The sequence below is a fragment of the Mercurialis annua genome, linkage group LG2, assembly GCF_937616625.2.
Source record: "Mercurialis annua linkage group LG2, ddMerAnnu1.2, whole genome shotgun sequence".
Classification (NCBI taxonomy): Eukaryota; Viridiplantae; Streptophyta; class Magnoliopsida; order Malpighiales; family Euphorbiaceae; genus Mercurialis; species Mercurialis annua.
This window is the reverse complement of record NC_065571.1, coordinates 13,146,091-13,158,823: the sequence shown is the minus strand read 5'-3', so window position 1 is coordinate 13,158,823 and position 12,733 is coordinate 13,146,091. Positions and strand designations below refer to the sequence as shown.

General features: G+C 34.8%; 1 protein-coding gene across 1 annotated transcript; it reads left to right on the top strand.

The window, feature by feature from the left end:
* The first annotated feature begins 261 nt into the window (after positions 1-261).
* Positions 262-3,775, top strand: LOC126666728 (probable terpene synthase 6). Its single transcript, XM_050359585.1, has 7 exons — positions 262-448; positions 768-1,047; positions 1,790-2,168; positions 2,293-2,511; positions 2,597-2,732; positions 2,813-3,061; positions 3,208-3,775. Exons 1-7 carry the CDS (start codon positions 341-343, stop codon positions 3,493-3,495), a joined length of 1,659 nt encoding a protein of 552 aa, XP_050215542.1. The 5' UTR covers positions 262-340; the 3' UTR covers positions 3,496-3,775.
* Positions 3,776-12,733: the final 8,958 nt, after the last annotated feature.

Sequence of the window (12,733 nt, the reverse complement as noted above, 5' to 3'; positions counted from 1 at the left end):
TTGTATTTTCATTGTCAATTAGGTGCACATTTGAGGAGTACAATTTCGGATTAATTGACTTAAATTAAGAGAGTTTTGAATCTAATTGTCCCAAAAAATTAGAATAGACTTATTTGATTCCGAAAACACAAGTTTTGGGTCTAGTTGCTCTAAAAAATTAAAATGAACTTATTGGATCCTGAGATACAAATTTGAAAACCGTGTTGACCTTTTGTTCATAATAAATTTGTATTAGCCTGTGATTTCGTTTCTATAAATGGCAACTTTAGTTGCAAAATTCTGAGTTTCACTTTATTCAAGCTATACCATCTTTTGTTGAGTAATATTTGTTTCTTTAGAAATGGCCTCTCAAGCTGCTACAGAAAATAGCTCACGTCCATTGCCAAACTTTCCTCCTAGCGTATGGGGTTCTACCTTTGCTTCATTGTCGGTGCCTTCACTGGAATCGGTAAGTCTTGTGGGTTTAAATATTTTTATGGTTATCAAATTATAATATTTTCAGAAAATAGTTACTTAATTATTACAAGTTATGAAACGGTTATCGAATTACGTAATCATAATATAATACTAAAAGGTCACAAAACAATTATCAGGTTATAACTTTTTCACACAATAGTTCGATAACTGTTTTATAAAAATATTATATTTCGATAATAGATCTTGCAACTTGTGAAAAAATCTTGTTGCTACCATCATATCATTATATGTCAATACTTTACTTGCAGAGACTGAGCCAGTATGTTTGGTCTTTTGTGTAATTTTGGCAGGAATTCGAAGCATTAACCAAAGAGGTGGAAATACTAAAGGAAAACATAATAAATGAAATGTTAATGCAATCTACGATAGATTTAGCTACAAATATTGAATTCATAAATCTGTTATGCCGTCTTGGTGTATCGTATCATTTTGAGGGTGAAATCGAAAAACAACTCGACCATATTTTTGCCGGCCTGCCTGATATTCTTGAACGCAGCACGGACTATAGCCTCTACACTTCGGCAATCCTATTTCGAGTTCTTAGACAGCATGGATATAACATACCTTCTGGTAAGTAAATATATATATATACAGCTCAGAAAAATTTACTAATCTTTTTTTTTAGGACTAAAAAGATCAAACTTTTGCAGTAATCCTTTTTAAAACTTAGACAACATTTATAAAATGTAGTCGGAATAGATAAATAACATGAAAAGAATAAATTAACAAGATGAAACTTAAAATTTTATAAAAGATTAAAATTTTGTTGTAATTGATGTATAAATTTAGATTTTAAAAGTGATTTTTCCTCTTCATATTCTAATTGGTAGAGTGTCTGCTCGTCTCTTCCATTAATGGAGGGGACATGAACTTCATTCTCCATTAATGGAAGAGAAGAGATCTGCTTCTCCTCCACTTAATGGAGGAGAACTGCTTCGTCTCCTCCATTAATGGAGAAGAAGAGTTCTGTGGCCGGATTAAAAAAAATTAGCTTTGAAAACAAAATTCTGGCGATGGGGAAGAAAACAAAGGAAAAAAGTGATAATAAATCCTTAAATTTTAGCCATATTATTTTTTATTTTTTTTGTTTTGACACGTCATATTAGCCGGAAGTTTGTTATTAAATAGAGAGCGTGGCACATTCTCCTTATTTCATCCACAAGGAACTTTCGAAAAAAAGTGTAAAGTAGAGAGATCTTAGTATGAGTTGGCCTTAATAAAACCCTTGCAAAAACTAAAATTAATTTATCTTTTATTAAAATTGATAAAAACTGCGAAAGTTTGATTTTTCTGAATAAAAAATTATATGTAGATGTGTTCAAGAAATTCAAGGACAATGATGGAGAGTTTAAAGAAAGCTTATGCAACGATCCGAAAGGTCTCCTTGCCTTGTATGAAGCAACCTTTCTAATTGTTGATGGAGAAGATATTTTAGATGAAGCCCTTGAATTTACAAGGCAACAGTTGGAAATCTCGTCTGAGAAATCAATCATAAGTCCTCATCTTGCACAACATATAAAGGCTGCCTTGTTCCGACCATTCCATCACGGTATTAAAAGATTAGAGGCTATGCAATACATTCCGTTATATGAGCGAGATGAGTCGAGAAATGAAGCTCTCCTCGAGTTTGCTAAGTTGGATTTTAATCGATTGCAGTTGTTATACCGAAAAGAACTAGCCATACTTACGAGGTTACTCAATTAATGTTTTTCGCTTAAATTTTTTAAAGGAATTTTAGTTGAATGGAACTAAAAGATGAGAAGAAACGGGTAAATTATGAAGAAAAAAATATACTAATGCGAATGAATATTTCAGGTGGTGGGACGATTTAGATATAAAAAAGGACCTTCCTTATGCAAGAGATAGGATTGTGGAGTGCTTTGTGTGGATAGTTTCATTTCAGTTCGAACCGCAATATAGTACTTCTCGGATAATGGGGACGAAGTATGCGAAAATTGTATCGCTAACGGATGATACATACGACTCTTATGGGACATTTGATGAACTTCAGCGGTTCGCAAAGGCATTTGAAAGGTTCTATATATATACACATAAAACCGTTTTGGACAGTCTGAATAGTCTTTTGTGTGTAATATTAATTGGTGTTTTTAAATTTCAGGTGCAATATTGATGCTATTGACGAGCTGCCAAACTACATGAAAGTTTTTTATAAGTTTCTGTTGAGTGTTTTTGCTGAAACTGAGAATGATGAAAACGAAGGAATCCGCCGCAGAACTTGTTATGCGAAGCAGACGGCAAGTTCTTCTTCTTCAATATATATTCTGATCCTATTGGTTAATGAACGGATTGTGGTAACGTTACGTATTTTGATCAGGTGAAGGAAATTGTAAGAAGCTATGTAGTTGAATTAGGGTGGGTTAATGAAGGGATTGTGCCAACATTCGATGAGTACATGACGAATGGATTGGTTACATGTGCTTGCGATGTACTACTATCAGGATTATACATTAAAATGGGAGACTTTTTAGGGGAAAAAGAATTTCAATGGATTGAAAGTACTCCTAAAATTATTAGACTTTCCAAGTCTATGGGACGTCTTATGAATGACATCTTGCCCCATGAGGTAACTCCCCGATACTCATCAAGTTTTATCTCGTCACTTTCTGATTTGATGTGGTGAATATATGGCGCGTTTCTTAACAATGTTTACGTAGAATATATTAACATAAATTGTCCTGTAATCTGAAAAAATTTGATACATTTTGGAAGGTCGAAAAGGAGCAAACGGGGAACTGCACTTTAGGTGTGAAGAGCTATATGGAGCAGTATGGTGTTTCGCAAGAAGAAGCGATGGAAGAGATCAGAAAGCTTTGTAAAAATGGGTGGAAGGATATAAATCAAGATTGCATGAAGCCAACCGTTGTCCCAAGAATTGTTGTGGAGAATTATGTTCAGCTTGCAAGGTTAGCGCACTTTTTTTATGAGTCGGTTGATTATTACACGCACTCAATCTATATGAAAGACATATTGACATCATTGTTCCTCAAGCAACTGTAGTTTGTGTGAAATCAGAGGGGAATTTTTAATTTTATCGGCTTATGTTTGTTGCACGAATGACATAACGCAACGGTTGCATGCGATAATTTTTCATTACTGTATTTGGTGTGCCTTTTTAGCTTTTGGTGTTTTTCATTAAGTATTTAGTGGGGCATAAAGTTTGTCTGGGCATGCTTCTTTTGTAATAAACACTTATGGTGTGTAAGGTTCATCAGAGTTTTTTAGTTCTTTAGAGGAGAAATTGATAAGTTTGAAATGTATGGAACTGCTTCTCATCCAACTTGTATTTTTGGATAATAATAATGAACTTTCATTGACAAATAATGAATGTACAACTTATCTAAATTTAAGTTAAGCAACACATTCAAGAAGTACAAAAGAAAAAACATCGGTAAAATAATAAAAATTTATATCTAATTTCTTCAAATATGTTGACGGAACTCTTTAAATATGCAACTTGATGATCTGCCCTCTCTATTCAAGGGTTATTTTAAACCATAAGTCAACTCTTTAATTGATCTATGTTTGACTCCGATTGATAATATCGAAAATAAGAATTTTATTGATAAATCAATGAGTTATAGCTCAAATAGTTCTATTGATAATATTTTTATGCTCCAAAATGATATCCATAAAGAAAATAAATACCATAAAGGGCAAGACTAACTCTACAAAAAGAGATAAATACTCCATAAAGAAAGAGAAAAAAACAACAGACATACCTAAAGTCTAAAGTTATTGAAAATGAATTAGCGGAGTATTAAGTTAGAAGAGACTTAGAAGTTCGGAAGGTGATTTTTGTTGTAAAAATTATTTTATTTTGTCTTATTTTTAATTTGGCTTTTTGTGTTATCTCAAAACTACACAAATCCCACATGGAGAGTGTAGAGTTTCTTTTTTGTGTTTATAACGGTTAATGCATGATAGACTAATAATTGTGTTGAAGGGGAAGTAATGGGCTCGCCCCCTCCCCGTCCGAAGTGAGGTTGGAATTCGGGACAAAAATCGAGTGGGCTTGTCCGAGGCTTGACTAAATTTTTTGCAACCCGATTTTATTTTTAATTATAAATAAAATAATTAATGCTTACCTTGAGAGGTCCATATTTTAAAAATCCGGAAAAGATCTTGATTCAGTTTTAAACCCACGTTTTATTTAAATTTAAATAATTTACACTATCTTTAATTAATTTACACGTTTTATTTAAATTTAAATAATTTACACTAGCTTTAAAATATTCTATTTTATATTTTTATTGTCCAATTTAACCTCATGGCCTATTTTAATCACCTTAAAATTTTGGAGTGTTACAGGTATTGCAGCATTTGGCCATAGTTTTGTTGGGCCTTCTATGTTTGACCATTTACTTTAGGGTTAATTATCGATGGAGTTTGTCTTTTGATCCGGTGTGTAACCTGCAAAATAGGGTAGAAGCTAACCGGGCGGTGGTTGTCCGATAACTCTCCGATGCGAAATTCAGTTTAGACTTGAGCAATATTTTGAATATATGAATATAATTGTGTTTTTATGCATACCTCAAACTTTTTATATAGTAGTTGAGAGAATACCTAATAGGTTTTGAATAGGAAAGTGGTACCTTATTCAAGAGAAAGCCTTATTCAATAATATCTTACTGAACAAACTTATCTTTCTAAGTTAGAGTTTATATCCAAATAGAAAAGATATTTCGTAGATTTTTTGGGCAAATTCTTCAGGCGACGCACTTTCTCCGAATCCTCGGGATTCGGTTTATCCTAGGGATTCAGGTGATTCTTCCTTTGATCTTTAGACATGGTGAATCTCATGTATTCGGCCACCGATATTATCGGGTTCTTGTATTTTAGGCGAGAACTGAAGTTCTCTCGGAGGGTGCATATCGTGCGATTCGGTTCCATTGTAGTTATGATATGATTTTAGTCTCTATCAATTACATATAAAATCATGACCTTTACACCAAGTTTCAAAAATAACATGACTTTTAAAACGTGTCTATCACAGACATCACCTTTTGTTTCTTTTCAAAAATGACATCGGCATTTTTAGTGACACTTTCGCCGACGTGGCATGACACATAGCAGACCCATCGGGTGTTCAAATCAACAAAATTGCACCGAAAAATATATTCATGATAAAATTAAAAAAAAATGAAAGTTGATATCTATGAGAACAAAGGATCACTTTACCCCCCGAACTTGGCGCAAAGTATCAAAAACGTCCAAATTAGCGAAACCGGATCACTTTTACCCCGAACTTGGCAATACCGTTTCAAAAACACCCCTATGCTGATGTGGCACCCTAATTGGAGAGTGAGATTCTAAATACTCATTAATTCTAATTAAATACTCATTAATCATACTAAAATACTAATCTTAATTAATTCAGGGGCTTTTATGAACTTTTTTCAAAAAAAATTGAATTTTTTTTTACAATTTCCGGCGAGGAGGAGATCCTCCTCGCCGGAACCTGCTGCTCGTCTCAGACGAGCATGTCGGTGCTCGTCTGAGACGAGCAGATCTCTGCTCGTCTCAGACGAGCAGATCTGCTCGTCTGAAGACGAGCAGAGACCTGCTCGTCTGAGACGAGCAGGTTCTTGCTCGTCTCAGACGAGCAAGGTGCTTGCTCGTCTCAGACGAGCAAGAACGACAGCTCCTCTGAGACCCATGGGTCAATTTTTTGACCCATGGGTCTGATTTAATGTTTAAAATTTTTTAATTTTTTATTAAAAAATATAATTTTTGGGGATTAATTTGGAATATAAGTAAAAGTTGGAGGATTAATTTGTAATTTTAAGTTTGAAATTAAAAGGATGAAATTGTTATTTTTTTAAATTATTAGGTATTAATTTAAAATGTTTAAAAAAAATTAGGACTATTTTAAACTTTTTTCAATCAAAAACCACCTTAGAAAACCAAAACCCCTATTAAAACCGGAGAGTGAGGTACACTCTCTAGGGTGAGAGTGGGGAGGGGGGTTTTTGTACTAAATTTGATAAGTTCAGGGTAAAAGTGATCCCGTTTTGCTAATTTGGACGTTTTTGATACTTTGTGCCAAGTTCAGGGGGTAAAGTGATCCTTTGTTCATATCTATGATTAATACATGTAAAAGTCATGTTGGTGCAAAAATTCTAGTTTTATATGTAATTAATCTTTTATTTTATATCCAACCTTGTTATTTGCTTTTTAGTGATATTTGTAATAGTATTATTTCACCCATATGGTGCGTTATCAAGAACATCTAATCACGTTCAGTAAACAACAACTGATCTAATCCTAACTGCATTTGAATGAAAGTATTGCAGATAAGTGAATTGTGCATTCATATTAAATATGTAATGTTAACAATTTTAAATTCAACATAATTCAAAGTATTGAAAATAACTGAATAAAATAAACTAACAAAATTATAAATATTTAATAGATCAATTAATTTTAAATACAAAAAATATCAACCTCATTATTTTATTTTTTATTTTAACACTGCTATTACTAAGTGTTAGAAGAATAAAATTGACCCATCAGTTCAATTAATTTGACGGATGTCGGTCCACTTTAATTCTTTTCAAAAGCTGAATTTTTATTTCAAACTCTTTGAACAACTCAAACATTAGATATTTTCAATTATTTAGTAGTGATGGAAACCAAATTTCACATAATAATATTATGAACGGAGTTCTATGGGATTCGCCCACTAAGGCGGATCTCAGAACTCGTCAGAAAATGATAAATTAAAGAAAATCAAGTTCGAGCTGAGGAAAATCGAGTCCTATAAGGCTCATCCACTTAAAATAGAATCCAGAATTCGCCTAAATAAGTATAAGACTGAATCTCATAAGATTCGGTAATCATATTCGAATCCGGATACTTAAAGATCTAGAATCTGATTATAATCATATTCCTATTCAAGAAGTATATTCCTATTTAGGAGATTTAATCATAAATGGACTCACAAGTCAAATATGAATTTTTTTTCCTATTTGAACTCATATGCTAAGTAGCAATATCTCTCCTATTTGAATACCTTGTGGTATTCATCTATACTCACTATAAAAGGACTTGTGGTAATGCCTATGCACGGATTAATTACGAATTACAATTAATACTCTCTTAAACTCAATACTGACTTAAGCATCAGAGTGTTCATCGGACAACCGTCGTCTGAGCAACAGTTTTACGTTATTTTACAGGTTTTTAACACCCGTTAAGAAGTCAGACTCCATCAATTGGTGCCGTATGTGGGAAGAACTTAATAAAATTTCAAATCGAAGAAGTTCTTTTAAAGCAAACAAATACATTACTGAAGGATGAATCCAACGGGAACGACTCCAAGAATAAACAACCAGTGAATCAAAAAATCTGAAAATCACTCCACCTCTGGCTCTACCTGCTAGAGATAAAACACCAAATGTTATGGGACTAACCGGCGCCAAGAAGCTCAGGTTTGAATCCCTCGAATTTGACACCTGAGTATCAAACTCAACAAATAAGTGGATCAAATTCTATCACTTTCCCATCCTTACATGGGTTATGAGAACAATCCCCTACTGCGGTTTTTACAGAAATTTATCACCAAATGATGGCAAAGATGCTGAAAAATTTCAGTATAACCTGGATAAAATAGAAGAGGAAGCAAGAAATGCGACAAAGGCCCACATAGAACGTATCAATTTTTTAAAGGACTGAGTTTGTGACTCCTCCTATCAACCGCCATAGGAAACATTTAGAGTACCTAGGAAGAAACAAGGAAAATCGGAGAAACACTGTCTGAAACAATAAAAACGAAGGAAGAAGCCAAGAAACTCGGAGAAATGCTAGATATAAACGGAGAAACCTAAAAAACCAAGAAAACACTAACCAAAACAACGAAGAATGAGCCAGAAACTATAAATATAAAGGAAAAATGCATGGAACAATGAAGAACGAAACGATGCGAGAAGTGAAGGAGAAAATCCTGGGATAAACGAGCACGTAGATGAAGAATAGACTCCCGTAAGAAGTAAAAGAACGGAGAAAGGACCACAAAAATCGCAACCAAGAAAAGGAAATAACCACAAGGAAGACGAAGGAGAATCCTCTGAATCTCCCCCTGAGAGAAAAACCACGTACGTGGCGGAGGATGACTTGGAGGAAACGACAGCGAAGGCGTTGAAAAAGCTAAAAGCAGAGGAACTCGACCTGAATGACTTGAGGCTGAAAGGCTCGCCCTTATCGGTCGAGATATGAAAGAAACAATTCCTCACAACATGAAATTACCAACTCTGCCAACTTTCAATGGGGAGGGAGATCCGAGAGATCATACCTAAAGCTTTCATGCAAAAATGGGATTGCATAACGTAACCGACGCCATTATGTGTCGAGTCTTCCCCACAACGCCACAGGAACTGCCCAAAGATGGTTCAACAGGTAGAAACCTCATTCCATCAAAAATTACACCACCCTCTCGAATGAGTTCCTAAATAGGTAACTGACAAATATAACTGAAAAAGATTACTATAAACATACTAAGAGCGTGTATCCAAGAAGAGTGAGAAACTCTACGAAGCCACATAAAAAGATTCAATAGACATGCTATGAAAATTGACAATTTGAATGCGACATGGAAAGTGAGGCCCTCATAGAAGGAACTAGATTTATCAAAAATGATAGACAAGCTATTAATCAACACAAGCCAACAACCTTCTCAAACTTAATGGGAATCGCTCAAAGATACTTTGAGCTAGTTGAAGGCCGAAGAGCCCTAAAGGAGAAGAGGAAAAAGCCAAAAAATCCAAGCAAGAAAGACAGAAAGAAAAAACCAGCAACTGAGAAGAGAAGAGTCACAGACAAGAGGAAAACAGGCGATTTGCCCCGTACAACATATATTAACAACAGATCTGATAATAAAGATGATGAAAGAAATTATACCCCTATCACCACTAACAAGACTGAAATATGGATAAAAGAAAATGGACGAATGTGCAATGACCTCTAAATATGAGAGCAACCACTCGTGATATAAAGAAATTCTGCAAATTCCACGAAGAGCATATGCATTACATTGAGCAATGCCGGGACTTTAAAATGGAAATAGGAAGAATGATTGAAGCATGCGAACTCAAGAAGTTTGTCTCAAAGAAAAGTGGGAGCCATGATAGCTATGGAGAGAAAAGATACAGGGATGAAAAGCCTAAAGATAAAAAAAAAAAAGAGGCCTAGCAAGATCATGGGAACGATTCACATGATCAATTGTGGAGGATCAAGCATTTGCTCCATTATGAAAAAAAAAGAGAAGTTCTAAAGATAAGAGAATCTCCGATGCTAGCGGTAACGTTTGACAATAAAGATTACGAACATGTCAAAGCACCAAACAAAAATACTCTAGAGGTGACAATAGTAATTGAGAACTGGAACATGGAAAGAATATTAATAGACGAAGTAAGCGATGTGAATTTAACAAATGACGTTGCCTATAAAAGGTTCGGCGGTATAGTAGCTAAACTCCAGAGAGTCCCATCCCGCTCTCGGAACTCGATGGACCACCAATCAATCTCTTGCAGGCAGTGGCCTTAACTGTAATGGTAGGTCCAGAAAAAGGGATGAACAATAAAATTATCACACTATTCAATATAGTGGATATGAATATTACATACAATGTCATCCTAAGAAGGCTTTTCCTTCATGATTCGGCAGTTGTAACCAGCATAAGAGCACTCGCCATGAAAATACCGACCGAGAAAGAAGTCGTTATAATAAGAGGAGATCAAAAATAGCAAAAAATGCTATGACGAATCGGTAGAAAAGCTCTAGGAACCCAACCGAGATGACCCATCACCAGTAGGGACGCCGAATCTACTTGGGGAAACTTTAAATGTTCTTTTATTTCCATGTTAGTTTGTAAGCACATATTTATCATCAATAAAGATTGTTTACTCCCGACGTAAAAATTGAAAAAAAGATAGATTTAGGGAAATCTTGAACAAAAAGGGTATCAAACCCTCAAAAAATAGATTCAGATGAATCTTGAACAAAAGGATCTGAAACCCTGAAACAAGAGATAGATTCAGATGAATCTTGAACAAAAAGGGTTTGAAACCCTCAAAACAAGATAGGTTCAAATGAATCTTAAACAAAAACAGTTTGAAACCCTCAAAAGAAGATAAGTTCAAATGAATTTTAAATAAAAAGTGTCTAAAACCCTTAAACAAGAGAAAAGAATCTTAAATAAAAAGGGTCTAAAACCCTCAAAAGAAGATACAAAAAAACAATAAATAAAGAATAAACTCAAATAAGCTACTGTACAAAAATTGAAGTAAAATTGAGATTGATTAAGGTTTACATCAACCTTAAGAATTCCAAAAGATAACAATAATGAAATAGAATTAGATTGGTTCTAAAAAAAATTAAGGTGTTTAGATTAACCTTAAAAGCTAAATTAGAGTTTAGAATAACTCTTGAAATAAACGATAAAAAATGTTCGATTCAAATAAGGATTTAAACTAACCCCTATCACATAAAATTGCAAAAGAATTTTTCATTAATCAAAAAACAAAAATACAAAGGCGATCATGAGTAGATTCGCCACAACAAAAATCAAACTAAAGAATCCTTCGCTGGAGACTCAGCCTTGTCTCTCTTTAACTTAACTATCATGGCCTCGGCCAAGCTCTTAGGATCCAGTTGGTCGACGCCATAAAAATCTATCTCGGTATTTTGCTCTTGCAACTTCGCATTGACAACAAGCATGTACTTGCCCATAAGCGCTGAGTAAAAGGACTTCGTATGCAAAAGCTGAATATAAAGTCTCTCTACTTTAGCTCTCATTTGATCCCTCTCAGCAACAATATACGAGCTAGCAACGATAAGAATCTCGATTTCCCGAGTTAGCACGGAAGCACGGCTTTTAAAAATTGCAACTCGCCTTCCCAAACTGCGTTAGTAACTTTCAACTCTAATAAGAGCGGATCATGCTCCTTTAATGCATTCCGAAGTCTTGTCTTTTTAGACTCTGACTCGGCAAGCAGCATTTTCATCCTCCTCACCTCATCAGCAGCAGCTCGACGATAATCATCCAAAATAATAATCGCTTGAACATCCTCCAAAGAAGAATTGCTAAAGAAATAAACAAAAAAGAATGCAAAGAAATAAAAGAAATCAATGAAAGAAAATATGAAGAAATAAAACAAAACACATCGAGAGATTGTTAAGGCGGGCAAGATGGGTTAAGTCCTCATTGGTCTCCTTTTCAAAGGCTTTAATATCGTCAATAAAATATATTCTCCATAAAACCATGAAGAACATCAACACTAGGAAGCCAGAGTGGATTCTTTAATTCGACCTACTCAACGATATTCGACATATCGCCTAAATTTGGCGTGTCATTTGAAGAAAATTTCTTACCAAGCCTCTTTCATTTCTTCTTAGGAGGATCCTCTCCACTGGAAAAAATAGGAATAACCTTGCCTAAGGAAAATACAACTTCATCTGAAGCCAGTATAGCATCGTTAGGAGCAAATGTAGCCTTACCGAAATAACCAACTATAATAACACCAGCAACCTAATCTAGAGGTTGTGCCCCCACATCAGGTTGGTTCTATATCTCAAGAGGACCGTACTCTTCGGCACACACATCCTCTAAAGGAGCAGTGTTGACAACCTCGCCCATCAGAGTAGATAAATCTACTTCAAAACCAAAAAAGATTTGATCTAGATCAGTATTCATCGTACAAAAAAAAGCAAGTCAGAGAATTACCTTCGGTAAACTCTTCAAGTGAAAAATCAACAAGCCGTTTAGGGGGTCCTCCAAAGGCATCGATCGATGCCTAAGGTACTTATTCACTAGAATGGACACTAAAGGTTCGCCATCTCACATTGAAGCGTTAATTCGGCATCTAAGTTAGACTCATCAAAGGAGAAGAAGAAGGAGAAAGTTTCAGCTTAAAGAAAGAAAAACCCTTAAAGATATTAGAAAATGTGAAGTCATGCCTAACCAAGAAAAATTTCAACCTCCAACCTTCAAAACAGGGTAACTTAATGATAGACCGCCCTTGTCTACCATTAGCAAAAATAAAAATCTCGTCATTATGACACAAAGAACAAAAAGAATTTAAGACATTTATCGAAGGGGACTGCCCCTAAAGTCAACAAGACTCTACGAAGAAAACGAGGACTCGGATAGTATCCGGGTGAAGGTGTCCAGGAGTAATATCTAACTCGCGACATACATAAAAAATGAAAGGATATAAAGGAAACCTAAGTCCGGCAAGGA

Coding starts and splice junctions, on each gene's coding strand:
- LOC126666728 (XM_050359585.1), top strand. CDS start 341: ATGGCCTCTCAAGCTGCTACAGAAAATAGCTCACGTCCATTGCCAAAC. Junction 1,048..1,789: donor TGGATATAACATACCTTCTG/GTAAGTAAATAT, acceptor AATTATATGTAG/ATGTGTTCAAGAAATTCAAG. Junction 2,512..2,596: donor TTCGCAAAGGCATTTGAAAG/GTTCTATATATA, acceptor TTTAAATTTCAG/GTGCAATATTGATGCTATTG.